Source organism: Cottoperca gobio, chromosome 13, assembly GCF_900634415.1.
Source record: "Cottoperca gobio chromosome 13, fCotGob3.1, whole genome shotgun sequence".
Classification (NCBI taxonomy): Eukaryota; Metazoa; Chordata; class Actinopteri; order Perciformes; family Bovichtidae; genus Cottoperca; species Cottoperca gobio.
The window spans coordinates 23,321,992-23,344,412 of NC_041367.1; the positions used below are offsets into that span (position 1 = coordinate 23,321,992).

Sequence of the window (22,421 nt, forward strand, 5' to 3'; positions counted from 1 at the left end):
TCCTCATGTGGTTCCATTCGTGTTATCCCCATGTTGTGCATGCTAATGCTTTTCAAATGTGCCTGTGGTCCTGTTTACATATTTTGGATGCAGTAAATATCCATGTCTGTGTGTGCTGGTTCTTCCTCCGCATCTGCTCTCTGAAATAGTTAACACTCTCGTCATTAAGACACAAGTCTATTGTGAAAACATGTGCGTGTTTAAGCTCCTTTAACTCAGATGTATGCTGTGTACATGTGCAGGTTATTAGTGTGATTCTCCTGCTGAAGGGTTTATATTATTGTTTTCTTGCCCTCCCCCTCCCCACCCTGGGAAGGAGTTCCTGCATACAGAGGAGGATCTCCTACCAGCCAGGTCAAAGTGAACAAAAGGTTTCACACAGGACGCTGTGGTCAGTTTTCTTAAACATGTTTGAATGCTTTAGGACGACATTCACAAAGCTTTGAGATTTGGTTTAACTCGGCAGCATCTGCATTTTGTCTGTTTGTTGTGAGCTTTTTGGGTCATTTCTTTTTAGGCCGTTTTTAAACACTTGCCAAAATGTGTCTGTATTATCAAGCATTGACAACTTTCAAGTATCAAAAGTTGGTACATAATGCTTCAAGATATTTACGGATTTTAAGCTGCTTTAGTCGATGTTTTGTTTTCTGTCTTTTGGGGGCGGCAGAAGAAGCTGAAAACACAACAGTGACATATTGTCATCTTTTCAAGATGTTATGGTGAACGTATGAATTTTTAGCCAGTGTTAGGAAAATGCACTGAAAAGCATAGTTTTGCAAGTTACCAACTACTTCACACTGGAAGAAGTTGAACTTCAGCAAAGATACTCCTAGGGAGAAATGTAGTTTGTTTAACTAAAGCTACTTAGAAAAAGGGTTCAAACTAGTGTACAAGAGATACAGAATTACAACAAAACCTAAAACAACAAAGTGACATGCCAGCAAAAAACGTTTTGCTGGCAAATCTTTTGTTTTGCTCATCAACTTCCGAGAATGATTTTTGTTCCATTAGTATGGTAGCACCCCCACCCCTAAATGTCTGTGCTGCATTGCATAAGACATCTGGAAACCAGCCCTGAACTAAATCACTGTATGATGAAGCCACATGTGGAAATGCTCTCTCTGCTGTCTTGAATTTTCATCCAGCCCCATCCAAATATTTACCGCCGGTCTCATCTCTTCTTCAGCGATGATTTCACCACAGACTCTGCAGCCTGGGTCTAGCTGCTTTGTGGAGAAATAGTTTGGAAGCAGCCATTGAACAGAATGTTTGTATTGTGGAGACGGAGGGATCTGGATGATTAAGGAAGCCTGACCGGTTGAGAGCAGCCTTATCTGGATCTCAATGATGCTTTGTTGTTTTTTACTGCGAGTGAACCGGTCTTAAAGGTAATCCTTCTAAGCAGTATCAGCCCGGTGGTCAAAGCAGTTAACAGTCAAAGCAAAACCTCTGTTTGTATTGAATTATCCCAGAAAGGTTCCAGGGATTCCTTTTATAGACGTGCAATGACAGGGTACAGTAATGTAGTGTGGTCTTGGGTTGGGTTCAGGTCTCAAATATGCCAGTTCAAGGCCGGTTGAGTGGGGTCAGGTCTAATATTTGCAGGTCCCGGCCTCAGTTTCAAACCTCTTTCAAAGAATTGGAGCAAAGAAACTGACAAGAGAACAACTTGCATGTACCCTCCACTAATGACATTGTTAAAGGACAACACCTGGACATGTGCTATTTGCTAAGGCTTCATCTTGGACTGCTGGTCAGTGGAGGTTGTTCCAGCTTGCTGTAAATGAGGCTTGTTGGGCCAGGCTCTTGAAGCCACAATCAATAGCTTTTAAATGGCATTGCAGTTGTTCTGATCCCTGGTGAGAAATGGATATTGGAATCAATAAGTTCTCACTTTCTCCACAATAACAATAATGAGTTAGTGGAGAGATAAATGTCTGTAGAGTTCCTTGTTCATCGTGTTGTGCTTTGGCTCTGCGGCTGGACCTTTTCCATCATATTGATGCAAGGACAGTTATTGATGATGCAGGCTTATCATATCATATTGATCTAGGGCCTTCATCAGTTCTCAGCAATCGTGGAGCTCTTTGGCTCTTAGACCTCAACACATACTCAGTCATGAAACTATCGGCTAGACGAGCTTGGCGAAAAGAGTGACTAAAAGATTTATTAATGGGGACCTCGCATGAAGTGATTATTGATCCGTGCGTCTTACTCCTTAAACTCAGATCAAGATATCTTTTGAGCGTCTGAAACGTAGTGGAAACAGGAGCGCTGACTTTCTTTTTTAAATCTTTTACTTACAGCTATTGAGGTTTTAAAGTAAGGAAGGGTTTGAACTTCTCTATTCAGGACCTTTTGTTCCTTCTTCACACAGCTACAATGTGCAACCTGAGTGAATGAGAGGAAACTGTTCTGAAGGTTGCACTCTTATCCCAATTTGTATTGTCGAGACTACAAAGATACAAGAAAAGTATTTGCTTTTGGACACGTAGGATGACATGTTTCAAGAATACTGCCTTTAGGTCACCAAATAGTCCTGTTTCATCAGTCCAGTTATCCACACCTGGTTGAGAGTTGGTATTGCTTGAACAAACGGCAGCGATACTCTGATACCTTACTTTGAAGAGTCTAAGCATATTTTTTACAAAACCGCTTTTGACATTTAGCAAAAGAAGCTTCTCTTAGTTTAGAGCCATTGTGATGCTTGATGAGGTCTTTAACCTAGTTTGGAGTTGTAGCCAATATACTTTACTGAATCATTTGGATTGATTTTCAATTAGTTTGTTTCTCTCTAATATGAATTGTTGTCTAAAAGCAAGCAGCCATGCATAAACCTTCCCTAAATAAAAATGTGCATTTAAATCCAGAACCACAATATTAGGATTACATAAACAACATTATGAATCTGAACAGACTTTCAATGCTGACTATCAGTACTCGACAATTTCTTGTACTTAATGGCTACAGACACATTTCTGTTTTAAACAATAATTGAGATTTAATATTCTAGACCTAATTTAAGGTCAGTCCTAGGAGTTGAAATGGTTTGTGTGTATTTAGGCCCCGAGGCAAAAATCTGCCACAAGGAGATTAGGAAATGAAAATCATTCAGTGTCCTCTCAAGTTATTCCTCTCAACATCTACACGCACAGATGTTTGAAAATGGTACAATATGACTTTGTATTATCAAACTCTTAGTCAATCTGAAATGAGTTTTGTTTTTGAAGCTTATTTCAGCCTCCAGCAGAGCATGCATACACGCCCGTCCTCCTGCAGAGTTTCAGTGTGCAGTTCAGATGGAAGCATTTTATTTGAGGTAAGAATATCCCTGGAAACCTTCCGCCCAGAGAGAGTGGAAGTAGACTGCTGTGCAGCTGAAACATTCTCCCTGCCGATCATGGCCAGACACTGGCAACTTTTCAAATGCACTGGGCTGTTACCACATTTAAACCCCTGGGACCGGGGCTTAGTCACAGGGAGCTCCAGCCATAATACTGAGGCTGAACAACTGCAGGGTTTAGTTTGGCTCTTCCACACTGGACTGACCTGCAGCTTGTAGCAGCAGGCACCTTGGCTGACCCCACTGTGCAGCTCCCTCCCTCTGGGCTCTGCTGAGGCTCTACCAACTTTTGTTACATTTATATATTTTGCTTCCAGGAAATGCACTGTGAATGAGCAGCAGTCTTGTTTTGATGCAAACATGTGTAGATGAATGTAGCACAGCATGGATGTGAAAGCAGTGCTCTGTTTATTTAAATGTGAAAGTGCAATACAAATATTTTGTCCCTAGAATCAATAAATAATCTTGATCACAACATTGATTAAAATAATAGTGCAGACCCACTCAGTTGTTGGAATATTCTCTGTGGCTGTTACAGCCAGATGGCAGATTTTATTGCGGTTTATTTGCAGCATTTTGTTTGATATTAATTGCCGGAAGTAAAGAGAATTACAACAAATGTGATAAAACATGTTTTTGAAGATTACCCACCCTAGCTTTATGTTTAGCAGAGTTAAATCATCTTTCTTGCTAAATAAGTGTTTAGGAGTTTGCCTTGGTGAGCTCACACTGCAGGACAGAGATGGGGAGTGGCCATTTCTTTCTGGAATGCTTTCATTGTAGTATGAGTCACATACTGCTAACGCAGATTGTGATGGACATTTCCCACAACTGAAGTGTGTAACTAGACTATAGTTTTCCCTTAAATCTATAGGATCTCTGATGATCCAATTAAAACATGTTGTAAATGTTTCTTTCCCCTTTAAGGTCAGCAGAGATGAGCCCATACATTTGAACTGATAAGTTCATAAAGGCTGAGATGCTGTTGAAAGGTCGAACAAAGAAAATGCAAGGTCCACTTATAGCATTTCCAAACTACTATCTCCAAACTCAGGAATGAACTTTCAGGCTCAATTAGTAATAATGGAAACAATGTTTATTTGTACCTTCATGTGATTGTAATTAGGCGAACTCAGAGTCTGAACAGCACCGTGCTGTTCAGAGACACCTTCAGTTAGAAAGAGGTCTGTGTGTTATCATCTACCTCTGGGATAACGACAGGAAGCAGCACTGTATCATTTCTGTCACACAGCTCATTGGGGACTGAGCCTTGTACTGGCAGGCAGAGGTCATTTATCATACTGAGCAGTGTTTCATCTCGTTTTATCTGACTCATTAGAAGAGGCTGTAAATCTCCCACCATATGAATATTCCTCCTTTCATGAGCATTTGAACAGAAGCTTCAGAGGTAATGGACCTTGAGGTCGGAGTCTGCTGGACAGGAGCAGACTGGCTTCATATTGCTACAGTGATCCCAACATGCAGACATGAAGTCTGGCCTTCATCTCCGTCTGTCCTCCCTCTGAAGGACCGATTGATCTGGAGCAGACAGCTCAGCTTCTTCTGTACATTGCCTAATCATACGCCACTACGGATTCTTTACCCCGCTTGTGTGACCTACTGCACAACCAGAGGGCATTCTGCTCCACTTCTCCTTTGCATGCTCTCCTTCTTTTGTCTGAACAGAAGGTTTGGACGGGCTCGGAGCCGTCTGGCCCGGAGCCTCTGCATGCTGAGGATGAAAGCTGCAAAATGGCTCCCGGGAGGAAATCGGAAACATGCGCTCGCCTCTCTGTCTCTGGTGTTGGAAATAATTTCAGATTACGTTTAGTTTCTGGCCCTGTGTCGACTTCAGGCAAACACGCAAGCATGCATGAAGGCACGCAGGGGGATTAAGGAATACATTTTTATGTTTTTGGGGAAGTTTTAATCTCTGGAGCCCAGGAGGGGGCCAGGACGTCTGATCCACTCCTCCCACTCTGGAGGTCCAGCACAGACTTGCATTGATTATCAGATTTAAAATACAACTCAACACTTGATATGTTTTGTGTACTGGCTCTATTGTGGAAACCCAATAATCATGAAAAGGATGAAAGTGAAACATTCTAAACTGGATTGTGTAACTTTTTGAGATTAAAATACAAATTGTGTATTTTATTAGTTTAGTTATTCTTTGCCCTCGTTTGAACCTGTGGTTGTCTTTGATGTTTTTGGTGCAGTGGAGGTTAGTGGTGACTGCCAAAGCTGTAGGCAATGACAAAACTAAACGCAGCACACGTGGTGCAAAACTGATGTAGTAATAATAATAACAATATAAATGTGTGTGTGTATACTATGTGTACACACACCATACTGCACATTATACTGTAATGATGTGTAAACCAAGTGAATAAAGGAATACATGTGGCAGGATGAGTTGTTTAGTAGTTTGAATGTGGTGGTAACGATGAGCAGTCTCTCACAGCGGCTGCTGTCTCCTCTGGTTTCATGTCTTTATCACCAGCTTCTCACTGCTGCTACTCATAGCCCAAGCGTTCCTCCACATTCTTCATTATCTCATGCGACAGTGTTGTTTTCAGTCGACACTTCCTGTGCAGATATTATAAGTTGTGGAAATAAGATGAGTGTTGGCAGTCCTGAAGGATCCGGGAGTGGTCCTTTATGTGTCGACTGTGTGGCTGAGGCCAATAAGGGAGGACAAGTGTCTTTCACTGGAGCCCCAGGTACAGGATATTAATCCCCAGGCTCCTCTGCTCCCATCCATCTCTATCCCTGCTCCGTGTCTCTTTCACCTCTCTGCCTGGTCCCATGTCAGCCCCCGAGGGGAAACTATATGACTCCAGGAGCAGGGCATGAAACTCCTGGCATGCGTCCAGCTGCCTCCACCTCTGCTGTTGCAAATGTTCAGCTTGCTTGCATGAGTGAGATGCACACTGAGGTGGATCTCATCTGTTAGACTGTGTCCGCTCCGCTAGGATTTAAAGCGATGATGGTCATGCCTTTGTACACCAATGATCATTCCTTAATCCCATTTATCAGGACATTTATTAAGTAACTTTACTGAAGTGAAGGAATGATCCAGTAAATCTTCCCCATGGTAATCCAGACGATGATTCAATGACTTTGTGGAGCTCTAAACCTCTAAACCTGGTCCTTTGTTTTCCAGGTCTTTAAAGGTGAATTTCAGCTACCAGATTTCCTAAAAGAACAATCACAGGTACAGTAACATTTCTGCCTGTTGTTGAGCTTTTCTCTCTTTACTTTTCTTTTTTTCTGCTTTTTTTTAGTGTCTGATTTGAGTGAAACCATCTGCAACTCAGTCAAAGATCTCATTACAGATTTCCATCTGCTTACTTTTACTCATCTCCTTGTTTTTGACTTGAGTTTCTTGTCGTATAATGCCGCCTGTTGTCGTTTTCTGGAGTCGGCTTCATGTTTTTGGTCTTTAGTGGTTATTTTGATTGTTAGTCTCTTTGTGTTGCCTTGTTGTTTCTGGGTATAAGAGCCTGTTGTTGGCTGAAGAGCACGTGTGCCCTCCCCTGGTACTCGCACGTATCTGCATCTTTTTTCTACATGTTTTAGGACCACACTTCAGAAGAGTGCATCTGCTTTTGATTAGTCAAAAATGCTTTTTTATCAACACAATCGTTCACTGACTTTGAGGGGAAGATAAGTATGTTCGTCAGTCAGTGAGCTGACTGGGCATCTTCTTGCTTGTTGATATATTATATATATATTGCTTGTCACCCTGAGCTCACATACTGTAACTTGTGTCTGTGTGTTGTCTGCACTTTGTTCCTTCATACAGATTCAGAAGTCTGCAGAGAGACCCAAACCCAGTTAGGAGCAGCGGGAGTGCCATCCCCACGACACACAGGTACAAGACTTTGCACTTCGTGTGTCACTACATTAACCTAGTTGCTTATACCGAATAGCTGGAAGCTTCGCAGCTTCATTCATAATGCTGACCATCGCATTCTAAATCAACATTCATACATTATCTTTCTTCTTTTTGCATGTCTATTCATTGTGTAGATATTTCTGCACAGTTGAAGATCAAGATTTGGCTTTAATAATATTATTAACATGAGAGTATTTGCAGAATTGGATTCCTGAGGTGGCTGCGTAGGATTGATTGATTGATAGACTTGTGTGATCCGAACGTTTTGTCCGAAAGTCAAATTTTATCAAAAGTTCACAAGTTTTTATGCAACCAAATATTCTGCTTATAAAACTATGAATTTTCCTCGGGCAAATAAAACAAAGACTAACTCATTAAATCCAATGACTCACTTTTCAGCTTTTTTCTAGAACATGGATAGAAGCTTTGCTTGTAACAACAGGACATTCAGTACGGCCCTATAGTTTCCTAACGCATTAAGATCGTATACAGAAAACACTATAAGTTAATGAAAAATACAAAACTTACTCTACCTCAATCAGCTACAACAGTAAAATGCTGCAGTGCAAATAATCTAATGATATATTAACATAAACAAAAGGCATTCGTTGCATTTATTACTTTAACGTTTGATACTTAAAGTACACTTTACAATACTCATTGTTACATAGTACAGTGTTGTATGTCTGCCTGTAAGGTTCTGCATACTTCACAGGATATCATCAGAACCTCTTCAGTGTGCACAGACGCTGCAGGATTAACATTTCTCACACGATCCTGCTGGCTTTGTTGCACCTTTTTAGGGAAGGAAAGATGACACATAGTTACGTGCAGTGTGTGGGGTTTATTTAATCCCCAGCCCCAACCTGAGCGGAGATCTAATCAGCCAGGGATCTGCAAACACGTGGGTGTGCAGCACCTGTAATACTCAGCAGATGTGTTCCTAATACTGTGTAAAATGCCGCCCATCTGCTTTCCTGAACACAACTGCACTTGTTATCCCTCAACGGGTGATTTCCTGTTTGACATTGTCAGAAGAAAATAGTGTATTGTGTCGTCTAAGTAACATTTGAAGGTAAGATGTGAGGTTTTCTTCATTTGATATTTCCTAAAAACAAATGGCTTGACTCAGTTTTCTTGACTTTTAATCACATTAGCTGCTGGAAAATGTGTCAAAATGTGACTTCTGGGTAAGTGCCAGGACGTCTCGCAGTAATGGAATACATATTCAGATCATTTACTTAACCAACAGTGTGAAAATACTCTTATTACAAGTTCAGCATTTCAAACTTTCACTTAAGTGAACAAACCAAATTACACATTTATTATTATTATTATTATTATTATTATTATTATTATTATTATTATTATATTATTATTATTATTGTTGTTAGCAAAATATAGTTTTAGGTGTCAGAAAATAAAAATAAATGTTCCTCCTTACAAAAGATTGATTGTACTTATGTTTTATTACTGCTTTCTTGTAATATAATTGTGGACAATAGTTACTCTAATGATGCCACGTGTTGTGATAATGTCCAGCTTACAGTCATTTTATATTATGAAGTAAGTTTTTTTTTTTTTCTGTGATTAATCAATTAATATTTAGTCTAAAATAATGTCAGAAAACAGTGAAACACACGTCACAACTCAAGGTCTTGTTTTGTCCGACCAGTTTACAATGATATAAATCAAAGTAGCACCAAATCCTCACATTTCAGAAGCTGGGACCAGATCATGTTTTACATTTTTGCTTGCAAAAGGATATCAACAAATTGATTATTATAATTGTTGACTATGAAAATAAATATGTCATGTCTGTACGCTAAACATGGAGCTGGAGCCAGCTGACGTTACGCCGCCAAGAAATAGTCCCGCCCATTAACCCCTTTATACAGGGAATTGTTGCCTTCATGCTTTGCTTTTTGTAAACAAACATTGAAGTTGTTAATCCGTCAGCTGGAGATGCTGGCAGGAGACGTCGGTTACCTTCCGACAGACGGCTCTTTGAACTAACACAATACATTGTCCTGTCTCGGAACAGGAACAGAGATGCAGTTGAACAGAAAATCATGGACATCGTCTCACCCATCTCCCCATCTGTGTTGAGCCTTCGTCACATGACCACAGCGGGACCGTTTCCTTACCAGAGTATCCGGAGAACTCTTGGCCTTCGATGTTGTACTGTACAGAAAATAATGCTTATACTTCTCACAACCACAGAATGTCTGCTGATTGTTACTTTTCGTGTCACATCACGCTCATCGATTTTTTTTTTTTTGAAATTATTTCTGGCTATTTAGACAAAACACTCTGTGATTCTGTTGTAAGAAACTGCAGTGAACTGAAATCGCAAGAAGCATTTATGAATGGAAATTAGCTTTTGGAAGATGCAATACCTATTTTAATGTTACTTTTTTTTCATGCCTTTGTATTGTGCAATGTCATGGTTACTGATCAGTATTGACCGTGATAAACATTGTTTGTTTTTTTTAAACCTGTTGTCAGTCTGGTTATTTTGGAGGAACAGAGACATTATTAGTTCTGTGAAAAGAAAATAGAGAGGAGAGTGAAAATAACTGAACACTGACATTTTATTTATCATTTCAGGTGAAGGTGTTTCAGTAAGTCCTGATGATTCCAGTTTAAGTTGAAAACGCTTCATGATTCTTGACAGTAGTAAATACGTTTGGATGTATGTCCTTCTTCACATGGACAAGGCTGGATTACTAACCTGGCATAGGGAGCAGCTGCCACAGGGCCTCAGACCCCCAGGGGCCCTAAAAAAGCCCCAAATTCCCAGCGGGTCAAGAGGTTCTATGGAATTAGAATTTGCGCTATGAAGTGAATTAAATCTCAAATGAACGAAGAGGTGTCCTGATGTGGACATGTGTTTTAAAGGGACACTTAGACTTTACTTTATACTGTGGTGCATATTCTTAAATAAAGTTTTGTTCAATCAAACCTGGAGCCAGATGGTACCTTTTCAGAACAGAACAGCATCATCCCAGCACTGTGTCACAGCGTCTGTCACGTGTCGTCTGTTGCCCAGACAGGGAAAGTTTAACTATTTGATAAATTCTATTGATTGTCAATCAATTTTACAATTGAAACAATTTACAGGATTCAATCAATGTATTTTTGCTACTTGTATCGCATTTAGATTTTAAACCTATATTTTGGCTGCAACACTACGGTCACTTTTACAAAGTTTAAACCGCAAACTGTAAGCAAAGAGTTTCTTATTTACACATCCAGCAGACAAAGAGCAACGTCAGCATTTATTTGGAGTTGTTTGTGTCCACCTGATATTCTCTCGTCTCCACCAACTCCTGAGGAACATGTGCGTCTCTTTAGCTGCTAAATGCTCCACTCTGTTGTCTGTCTTCTCGTTGTGTTGGACAGGTGAGGGGCTTTGTGAGCTTTGTTTTTGAAGCCAGTGAGACTGAACTAACACAGTATAGGAGCTGAAAGATGCTCAAACACTAGAGCTGAGGGGGATTACTGAACTGGAAGATAATTCTCTGTAGATTGCTCACTACAAGCAACTCCCTTTATATTACATAGTCATTTCATGTAATGTTGTTATTATTAAAAATATGGATCAGCAGCTTTAACATAGTTCATGTTTGTAAGAAGTATTATAAAAAAAGAAAGAATACACAAAACATCTTGTTCTTTGTAGCAGGAAAGTTAAAAGGAAAGCGAGTAGCCCACTAATGAACAACCTCTTATTTAATAATACATTACATTCAAGGCAAATGATACATCCTTACCAATACATATTCAGCAATGCAATCATTGGCTCTCTAAATAAATAGAAATTTGAAGTCGGTGCACAACATTGAGAAAGAACACTTAACAGTCAACGTGTAACACAGTCTGCACACATTCTGCATTACTGCCCAGTATACACCTTCAGCTAGTGCTGCTAAAACCAACATAAAAAATAGATCTCAATATAAGTTATATGTTCTGACTGCCTTCATAGAAATATTGGGCTTTCGGTTCATATTTACAGCAATATAGACTTTGATGGATTTTCTCAAATGACAGAAATTGCACAGTAGATAAAGAATCCAAGATCACCATTTTCAAAAATATTTTACACACATAGTAAACAGTCAGTCTTCAAGATGCAGTATGAAATTGCACATTGTCGTCATGCCACAGAGGGGGCTGTTTCAAGGCTTTGGTACACAATGTCCTGATTGGAAGAAAGAGCTCTGCTACGGGCCCCAGTCCCCCCGGCGACCCTCCTCCGTCAGGGTGGTGGAGGGGGGAGAGGCCGTAGCGAGGTACAGCCTCACCACCGCACGTTACTGGGATCAAACTAGCGAATCGGAGAGCCGGATGACTACAGTACACTTCAGGATCGGGGAAGACTCTTGGCACTTGAATCACAGGTGCAGGTCCGTGCTGGATGACCAATCATATGCAGCCGTGTTGGACATTTTAAGGAGACGAGGCAGGTGGAGATAAAGGGTCACACTGATGAGGGGGATTGGAAACAGTATCAAAATGTCCCAGATTCCCTTCAGATACAAACATGAAAGTACTCTGTGCTGTCACTGGGGAAACAAAACCAACCTAATACTGATTCACTGAACACTAGAGGGAGATTGGCATTAACAGCAGCTTCTTCTCAGTACACACATTTGTTATTTAGACCAACCCGGTACAAGTATGTTTTCATTTCAGAGGCTAGACTTTGGCGGGAGGAGAATCAGGTTCTATGGACAATTGCAACCACTTTTCCTGACAGTACTGCTAAATGCAATATGAGGTCTTCAGATCAGTGAGCATGTGTGTCTCTACTTGCAAAGGAAAACTTGGATTCATGTAAAGGACAAAAGCTCTTTTTTTCTATTTTTCGTATTGTCAACAAATCCCATGAAAAGACTCAAACCAACAATGAATGTTTCCTACTAACAAGTATTGTGTATGTGTCTCCTTACATCTTAATCATCTGTGTCATAGAGCTGCACTGCTGAACACACACACACGCACACACACACACACACACACGCACACGCACACACACACACAGTCCTGTTTGGGAGAGATTACTGCAAATTCCTGACAAAGTCCAGGACAGGATCCCGGGCCTGTTAGTGTGTGTCGGTGTGCACATGTTCCACCGCACAATGGAGACGACTAATGCACATACTTAAGCAAGAAGCCTTCTCCAAACCTCACTAACCCTTCCACACAACTCTTGTAGATACAGTTAAACCTTAAATTGCCATTTTTACAATATTAAATTGAAAACTGAGAATAGTCCCAACACATTTAGAATTGACTCTTGTTTTGGTAAAGTTTGCTAGAACTATAGTGGCCAGCTGTTTGAAAAACTTTACCCTTTTTAAAATTTAAACTATGTAATTGAGTCCCAGTTGTAAAGACTTATGTCTTTAGTAGGAACTGATGAGCAGAGGCCACAGAGAGTTGGAAAGGTTTGGTCTTTTCATGGAATAAAAAATAAATACAAATCTATTACAATGCCAGCCTTGTTCTTAAAGGAATATCCACTTTGGGTTTACGGTAAATATAATCTGTTACTTTCTTTCATTCTCATTTAATCATGTTTCATTGTTCATTCTCTTATACCCTCTTTCTCTCAGGCCGGGGCGTCTATAAATCTAGATTACTTGATTTATTGGACAGTTTATTATTATTAGTCCTCAGTCAGTGTGTTTCTCAGCTAAGTGTCCTTTGTAACTTCAGCCAACCTTGCAGAAGCTAACTACAACAGAGCCGGAGGCAGGGTTTTAGAAATACTGAGGTCAGGAGTCCACATTCCCCTCCAGCGCAGCTCAACCCATCTACGAAATCTTTGACGAGCCCGGGACTCTTCACAATGTAAAAACTTTAGAGTAGAAAAAGAAGAAATCCGACAATTACTTTTAGGTTATTGTTTTTTAAGGTTGTACATTTGTATTTCCCAACATACTGCTCTAAAAAGTGTTGGATAGTACTAAATTCCTTTAGTTTTTCTTAAAAACAGTGATATTTAAGATATTTATTCTGAAAAACATCAGCTTTTAAAACCTGACGTGTAATATGTGTGTAATCACAGAATAGTAATTCCTAAATCCAGATATATTACAAAAGCCATGACCTCAGCATCCCCAGTGGTAGCTACAACCCTGAACACAAACCCTGTTACTACAAAATACAGATACACAAGTTTTGTATTAAAGTAAGGAAGAAGGCCCGTGTGCTTTTGTCTTTACTGTTGTGCTCTGCTGCTATGTTACCTTGGAACAAGGATTACACATGCATTAACCACTGACTAACATGCTCAGGAAAGTTGGCTGCAATTCATCCTCTTGTGGCGTCTCCGGCCCACACCAACTCTGGTGAGGCCTTCACAGGCACCAGGAAGGAAATCCTCACAGAAAGTGCAACTAAGTACCTTGGGCTGTTACTGATAAAGGCAACATTTGTGTGAGAATGTAGAAGACAGAAGGGGGGGGATGGTAAACACACACACACACACACACACACACACACACACACACACACACATACACACACACACACACACACACACACACACACACACACACACACACACATATGCATGCATGTAGTATAAAGCACTCATGAAAAGGTAGTTGGCACAGTCCATTTGGTCACTTATGAAAACTTCTTCTTGGCTAAGTCTTCTGCTCCTCTGACATTGTTGTCTGTAAATCCTGCCCCCTCATGGCCACCACTGGCATCACATGGAGGAATCTGTCAAACACTGAAGCCTTCCTGACAAGCATCCAATATGTTCTGGTTCAGAGTCACTCTAGAAAAGTGGAGTAGTGATAGAGCCAATGTTATTTAGGAGTGTGTTTGTGCATGTGTGTGTGTGTGTGTATGTGTGTTCTCATGCACGCACACAAGCTCTGTAGGACTGGGGAGACTCAATAATGTGTTCACAGTGTGATTAAACTCACAAGCATGCAGACAAATCCACATGTCTGAACGGACACCATGGGCATTCCATGTGAAGGTAAATGTAAACAGATCGAAGCCGAGCTCCAGAGCCAGGCCGCTCCAGCAGCGCTCCTGCCCCACTCCCAGGGCCTTGATCTGGGCAGGGAGGAGACCTGGACTCCCTGGCTCTTCCCTGGATAGGTGGAGGCCTGGCAACACTGTCTCTTTGTAGGATGAGAGGAAGAGCTGAGTGTCTCCCTCTGCATCCTCACACTCCTCTATAGTCACTTGTTGTCCATCAGAGACTGGACTTTGTGCACCAGCTCCCGTGCTATCTTCAAGATATGTTGGACATCATGACGCTCAGCCATCTCTGTGGATCAGACACACTATTAGAGAGGCAACTTTATATTAATACATATAGTTTACACATCCCTTACATGAACAACCACTTCTTTAATAAGGCTGCAGGCTGCTTCTCACCTCGCCTCCGGGTGTGGTTATTAGGAACAAGTATGAACACTTCTGCCTGTAGTCGTGGTCGGACGTCACTTTGTTAGAACTAGTTTGTGTGAGGCATACAGGTGCCTTTAGAATGATGGATATGCAGCGCAGACGTGGTTATGGATTCTACACTATCTGTCATTCTTAAGTGCTCCTGCCTCTTTTTCAAGTCATTGTACTTTTTGCTGCCTGAAACACTTGTGCATGAGAGCATGCCTTCCTGCAGGTTTGAGCAGGTAAGCTACTGCAGTGGTTCCCAACTGTATTTGTGTGTCCTCACAGCCCGACCAGACGACCTCAAGTGCTCCTTCTACTACACCACCCGTCATGTTCCTGTCCGACTCTTAGTCTCTCTTTGTAGGTTTGATCAAGTTTGCATTTAATACCACTACCACGGTTCAACCATTATTTTTTCATTAATTAATGAATTAATGAATTATTAATGAATTATTTTAAGTTAACTATTTTAAATTCTCTGGTCGCCTTCTAACTTATTTTCATACACTTACAGCAGGTGGTGGGATATTATATATTTTTAACAAATCAACCAATTTCTATTTTTTTCACATTTGTTGCTGCAAAAGGAAATTTATATTTTTATGAATTATTATTATTTACATAACATTCTATCAATTGTGTATCTCTGTGTGTATTCATCAGGCTGTGTTAGTGTGTATCAGTGAGTAGTACCACTTAATTTCAACGTGATCATTTTATGTATACATCTAAAACTTTAACGTTTTTTAACTGAATCTTTCATATCTCCACATACTGCGATAGAAAATGTTTTCCATGTTGCCCATCCCTAATCCTTTTCTGAAAACAGCGTATACTAAAATGTTGCTAGACTACACAAACACAGGTACATCATCACACATATTTCACTACACAATATAACATAAATGTCTGTTGTCAACTGATGGCAGCCATGACAGCATAGTGAGGAATAAGCGATCAACAAAATTAAAATCGAGTACACACTATACTTTATGGGTTTGTCTCTTACCATTGAAGAACTTAATGATGTCCGTGAAGTCCATGTTGTTGTCCATGATGATCTCACGGTAAACTGTGACCAGGGCCAACGCCAGAAAGAGGACGAAGTGCTGCGAGGAAATCCTGGGAGCCACCCAGATCACCTCCCACACCGCGAACACATCATCGTACAGGAGCTCTGCACACACACACACACACACACACACACACACACACACACACACACACACACACACACACAGAAGAAGATAGGGTCATGTGGCTAGGAAAACTTTTCAGCTCTCACATTCACAAATGGAAAATATTTCCTACTGGAATTTTCACAGTCAGCATATTTTACAGACCGCAAGTCTTGCCCCTCCTAACTTTCTAAAAAGCTAACACATCTTCCTGTGGTGCCGTTCATTAGCTGTGTTTACATCCACCTGTGTTTACGCGTATTTTCAATTTGTGAATTAAAAAACCTGGATGAAAAAAAATTATGATGATGTACAGAAATCAGGTTTCTTTAATTAATACAAAAAACAAACAAAAATGCCATATTAGATGGGAAACAACAATGATAAAAGCGAGTTTTAGTAATGATCAACAATATTGTCAGATAACTGATGGTCATTTCATCACATGTGACAGTAAAGACAAGACTTTTAGCCCTTTAAGGAGAGGAAGAGAGAGGAAGACAAACGTCAGTAGAGAGGAAGAGAGGAAGAGAAACATCAGTAGAGAGGAAGAGAAATGTCAGTAGAGAGGAAGAGAAACATCAGTAGAGAGGAAGAGAGGAAGAGAAACGTCAGTAGAGAGGAAGAGAGGAAGAGAGGAAGAGAAACATCAGTAGAGAGGAAGAGAGGAAGAGAAATGTCAGTAGAGAGGAAGAGAGGAAGAGAAACGTCAGTAGAGAGGAAGAGAAACATCAGTAGAGAGGAAGAGAAACGTCAGTAGAGAGGAAGAGAGGAAGATAATCGTAAGTAGAGAGGAAGAGAAACATCAGTAGAGAGGAAGAGAGGAAGAGAAACGTCAGTAGAGAGGAAGAGAGGAAGAGAAACGTCAGTAGAGAGGAAGAGAGGAAGTTAATCGTTAGTAGAGAGGAAGAGAGGAAGTTAATCGTTAGTAGAGAGGAAGAGAAACGTCAGTAGAGAGGAAGAGAGGAAGAGAAACGTTAGTAGAGAGGAAGAGAGGAAGAGAAACGTCAGTAGAAAGGAAGAGAGAGGAAGAGAATCGTCAGTAGAGAGGAAGAGAAACGTAAGTAGAGAGGAAGAGAGGAAGAGAAACGTCAGTAGAAAGGAAGAGAGAGGAAGAGAATCGTCAGTAGAGAGGAAGAGAAACGTAAGTAGAGAGGAAGAGAGGAAGAGAAACGTAAGTAGAGAGGAAGAGAGGAAGAGAAACATCAGTAGAGAGGAAGAGAAGAAGAGAAACGTAAGTAGAGAGGAAGAGAGGAAGAGAAACGTTAGTAGAAAGGAAGAGAGAGGAAGAGAATCGTCAGTAGAGAGGAAGAGAAACGTAAGTAGAGAGGAAGAGAGGAAGAGAAACGTAAGTAGAGAGGAAGAGAGGAAGAGAAACGTCAGTAGAGAGGAAGAGAGGAAGAGAAACGTAAGTAGAGAGGAAGAGAGGAAGAGAAACATCAGTAGAGAGGAAGAGAAGAAGAGAAACGTAAGTAGAGAGGAAGAGAGGAAGAGAAACGTTAGTAGAGAGGAAGAGAGGAAGAGAAACGTCAGTAGAGAGGAAGAGAAACGTAAGTAGAGAGGAAGAGAGGAAGAGAAACGTCAGTAGAAAGGAAGAGAGGAAGTTAATCGTTAGTAGAGATGAAGAGAAACGTCAGTAGAGAGGAAGAGAGGAAGAGAAACGTTAGTAGAGAGGAAGAGAGGAAGAGAAACGTCAGTAGAGAGGAAGAGAAACGTAAGTAGAGAGGAAGAGAGGAAGAGAAACGTCAGTAGAGAGGAAGAGAGAGGAAGAGAATCGTCAGTAGAGAGGAAGAGAAACGTAAGTAGAGAGGAAGAGAGGAAGAGAAACGTAAGTAGAGAGGAAGAGAAACGTAAGTAGAGAGGAAGAGAGGAAGAGAAACATCAGTAGAGAGGAAGAGAAGAAGAGAAACGTAAGTAGAGAGGAAGAGAGGAAGAGAAACGTTAGTAGAAAGGAAGAGAGAGGAAGAGAATCGTCAGTAGAGAGGAAGAGAAACATAAGTAGAGAGGAAGAGAGGAAGAGAAACGTAAGTAGAGAGGAAGAGAAGAAGAGAAACGTAAGTAGAGAGGAAGAGAAACGTTAGTAGAGAGGAAGAGAGGAAGAGAAACGTCAGTAGAAAGGAAGAGAGAGGAAGAGAAACGTCAGTAGAAAGGAAGAGAGAGGAAGAGAAACGTCAGTAGAGAGGAAGAGAGTGAATCGTCACAGAGGTGTTGAATTTGTAACATCCGAGCACTCGGTACAACATGTACTGCTACTATTAAAGGCATTAGGACATCGTGTTACCATGGTTTCCAATTTGTTGACCTCACAAGGATGTACACATGTAGCCATTTAATCACTTCCTGAAATGGTAGTAATGACACCTCTTTTATTTATTTTCCTCCTTTGTTCTAGATTTTTCCACCTTTTTTGTCAGTTTTGCTGCGACGCACTTCTTTTCTCCTGCTCTGTGGTGGAGAAGTACATCTGGTACTCAAGTAAACGTAGCAATACTGCAGTACAGAAATACTCTGTTACAAGTAAAAGGCATGCACAAGTAAAGGTACACTAGTATTAGAATCAAAATATACTTAAACTACAAAAAGTACATTTCAGAATAATATATATTATATAACTGGATTATAATGTTGCTGCTGGTAAAGGTGGAGATAATAAAAATAAATGGTATATACTGTCAGGTAGCTTCATTTATAACCAGGGTTGAGAGGATTACTTTAAAAATGTACTCTGATACAATTACGAGTAATTACCTGTTCAAAATGGCAGTCAGTAACCTAAAAAAGTATCACAATATTAAAGTAACATAACTTGATTACTTTCTGCTACTTATGGAATACCTCCATACCAAATCTGCAACAAATAATGCTGAAATGTGGTCATTATATATTAAACAACATTACTTTACTGTGCAGGTTCTGCCTTCCAGCTGTGAGAGTATCATTCTACATATGTTTATATGTCTACATAGAGTTTCCTTTGATAATGACCATCAATAATAAAATGTTTCATTCAACTAAAAAGGTCATTTATAGGCTATTTATTTTACACAGAAAAAGGTTAGGAAGCGTGTAAATAATAGTTGACTTTAGGCCTGTATTTCATGTCTGTGACACATTCTTCAGAGAGGCTGTAGACATTAACATCTGCAGTGAAAGGTGTAAGTGCTGGTATGATGTCAATATGATCAGCAGATAATTTTCACCATTTTCTTTTGCTGAGAATATGTTGAAAATATTTAGTATATTCTGATTCTGCAAAGTAAAGAGTAACTACAGCTGCCAAATATATGTAGTGGAGTAAAAAGTGCAATATTTCCCTCAGAAATGTAGGGAAGTAAAAGTATAAAGAAGCATACAATAGAATTACTCAAGTTAGGTACCTCAAAATTGTACTTGAGTACAGCACTTGGTCACTGTCCACCACAGGCCCGGCCAGTCATGAGCTCCACACTAGGAGTGTGTAGAGCCGCACGACAAGGACCAGAACACTTAATGCAGCTTTGAAGCTGACACATCAATGAGTTGGAGAATATGGGTCAGAGAGAGTAAAGCTGTGTTGTTCACCTCTCTTGAAGTCCAGCAGGAACCAGCGGTAACAGAAGTAGAAGTGAGTGTAATCTCCATTCTGCTGCATCAGTTCAAACAGCTCCGAGTCCAGGATCTGACATCAGAGGGAGAGCAGAGGGAACATCAGTGGGTTTTAGCAGAGGGGGCACACTCCCTCTCGCTCTCGCTCTGACACACACACACACACACACACACACACACACACACACACACACACACACACACACACACACACACACACACACACACACACACACACACACACACACACACACACACACACACACACACACAGTAAGAATTATCCGTCACCTGGATCAGTGACCTCATGTTGGCAAAGTGTGTGTCCATGGCTCCACCATTAGGGAAGTTCTGACTCATCCTCTTCATTAGCTGGGTGAAACAGCTGTACGCCAGGCACTCTGACACACACACACACACACACACACACACACACACACACGCACAAAGGAAAAACTTAGGGTCATGAAGCCAGGACAACATTTAAGTTCTCTCACAGTCACTCATCACATTCAACAAATAATATTTCCAACTTTAATTTCAAAGCTGGAGAGCAGAGGGCTGTACTGAATGTCATTTTTGCATTTGGCATTTTGAATGAAGCTTCAAATATCTGTCATCATATTTTATTACGTCATCACACACAAAACAAATCAATCCTCGATTGACTTTATTCAAATTGAGCATTTTGTTCATCGGTTTTTATTAAATCAACCTTTTTAATGAATATAATACGTCAGTTCCGTCAACATCAATACAGTGATGATGTTTTAATGGAGCGCCGAGCAAGAGCAGACACATTAAATTATCAATTAAGTAACAACTTAGGTAATTCACTATAATAGTATTGGAGTTGAAATAGATTTCAGCAAGTAGTTCTGAGTGAAAATGTCGTCTTGAATAGCTAAACGCCAACAAATATGGATTGAAGTAGAATATTTGCTTGGATAAAAACATGTTGTGGAAATGATTACATTTCTGTTTTTTTTTTCAATGGCTGTTGACTTTTGGACTTTACAACGATCTGCAGTAATTGGAAATGTTTGGATCACACAAATTGGAAACAATCCTACGCAGCCACCACGGGGATCTAATTCTACAACTAATATATAATATATATATAATACTAATAATATTAGTGGAGCCTATGTATCTTTATCTGCAACAGTGCACAAATACCGGCTCTAAACACAATGAATACACGTGTTAAAAATGAAAGCTCTGAATGTATATTCAGAACTGGATGTGGATGTCGCTGGATATGCAGGTTTGGGTGATAAAACAAATACAAAGTTGTTTGATTGTTGAACAACTAAACTTCATGGTCATGCATAAAACACACGGCTGCTATTACCTTTGTTTATTTATTATTTCTATTATTAAATTAGGCAAATAAAGTTCAATTCTATAACAGCTTCTGGGGATATTTTTCATCTGTACTATAGTAATAATAACAGTCAGGAGATAAAAAGTATATGATGATTCTTTTCTTCTCACCATCATCCAGGATGACCATGAGCGGAGCCAGCAGGTCACACATGCCCTGAACGTAGCCCATCTCTAGATGCTCCCACACAAAGCTGCAAAGACAAACACCTTCAGCTAACCACATGTGATGCACACGTGTGGAGGGAACTCAGACATTTACTCAAGAATACATTTGAAAATACTTTTATTTGATTGTGATTACTTTTGATAATTAACTTTTGTACATTTCCTAGATTTGGTTTTTGCATGAAGATCTGATTTTTTGGTCACTTTGGCAGAAGAAACAAACCACATCACCTTTAAATTGACATGGTGAACATATATGAGCAAACAGCTACTTATTTACACAGCAACAAGATATGGAGCAGCATTAGCATTCATTTAGACTCTAAATGACGTTAACATAGAGGTGAGGGGAACAGCAGAGTCCGTTGATAATTCTCTGTGTGTTTGCTGACACATTACACATTACACTCATCCAGTGGATCCAGTGTTCATATAAAATATTCTATACAGCAGCTTTAAACACTTGTCGTACACACCTGCACATGATGTTGCGTAGTTTCTCCAGGTTGGCTGAGGTGAAATAATAATAGTTGCGGTCGCAGCGCTGCACATCTTTGTCTATCCTGTGGAGGTTGAGGGCGACCGTGTCCAACAGCTCGATCTGATCACAGGAAACATTGTCGACATTAGTAACTCGGTGGAAAAGTGTTTGGTCCTTATTTTGCTTTTTTATGTGTTTTACTATGAGTCACATCTTTTGAGCCTTTAAAAGAAGACACGACAGGTCAATAGAGTCACAACTGTAACTAATACAGCAGATATCGCCCTGAGACTGAAACCAGTTGATACTCACAATTATCTTTTGTATTACAAGTTTTCTGAACTGTAATGTTTGAATATGCAAATAATAAAGCCTCATATTTCTTTTAATATTATTAAATATGTGCTAATTACAAACATTTCCAGAGAAGAAATATGAATACCCCCCTTAACCCTTTACGAAGCGGCCCGGCCACAGCAGCCTCGTCAACATGATGAAGCGGATGATAAAACGTTACTTGGCTCAGTGAATGTAAAGTTTACATTAATAAACTCCCGGATGTAACTGTTGATGCTCCGCTCTGTGTGATTCCTGCAGCAAAGAATGTTCGAACCATCGGAGAACTTCAAGCTGAAATATAGAGATATCTATATCTCTATATCTCTATATATAGAGATATAGAGATATATATATATATATATCACCTCAACGCAAAGCACTTAGCAGCTCGGAGCTAGCTAGTACCGCCACTGATGCTAAAGTGAGCTAACCGTCTCGTCATCTCTCGATCAGGAGTTCAGATGCAGAATGAGTCGGTCTACCTGAGACACATTAACAACTCCATCAGAAATGTATTGCAATGGACTGCAGGTAGAGGACAGGGGGCTAACGGAGGCTTTACACATGGCGTCACATGACACAACTTTTAAACATATTGTTTATTGTGCA

At 40.2% G+C, this 22,421-nt stretch overlaps 2 protein-coding genes across 8 annotated transcripts in view; one reads left to right on the forward strand and one right to left on the reverse strand.

Moving 5' to 3' along the window:
- tpst1 (tyrosylprotein sulfotransferase 1) overlaps positions 1-10,208 on the forward strand; it is a 39,549-nt gene extending 29,341 nt beyond the window's left edge. The window contains exons 4-7 of one of the 4 annotated variants that reach the window (XR_003833298.1): positions 3,231-3,319; positions 6,510-6,560; positions 7,152-7,220; positions 9,289-10,208. Coding sequence is in view for 2 of the 4 variants with exons in the window: in XM_029446700.1 (XP_029302560.1) it covers positions 6,510-6,560; positions 7,152-7,187 (87 nt within the window). In the remaining 2 variants the exon portion in view is untranslated. The remainder of the gene's footprint in view (positions 1-3,230; positions 3,320-6,509; positions 6,561-7,151; positions 7,221-9,288) is intronic. The other 3 variants (XR_003833299.1, XM_029446700.1, XM_029446701.1) reach the window with 3 other exon arrangements.
- Positions 10,209-10,961: 753 nt separating this feature from the next.
- sgsm2 (small G protein signaling modulator 2) overlaps positions 10,962-22,421 on the reverse strand; it is a 91,965-nt gene continuing 80,505 nt past the window's right edge. For all 4 annotated transcript variants that reach the window (XM_029446697.1, XM_029446698.1, XM_029446696.1 and 1 more), the window contains 6 exons: positions 21,469-21,593; positions 20,936-21,018; positions 19,730-19,839; positions 19,415-19,511; positions 15,685-15,852; positions 10,962-14,547 (listed from right to left, as the gene is read on the reverse strand). In XM_029446697.1, the coding sequence (XP_029302557.1) occupies positions 14,459-14,547; positions 15,685-15,852; positions 19,415-19,511; positions 19,730-19,839; positions 20,936-21,018; positions 21,469-21,593 (672 nt within the window). In that variant the 3' untranslated portion in view covers positions 10,962-14,458. The remainder of the gene's footprint in view (positions 14,548-15,684; positions 15,853-19,414; positions 19,512-19,729; positions 19,840-20,935; positions 21,019-21,468; positions 21,594-22,421) is intronic.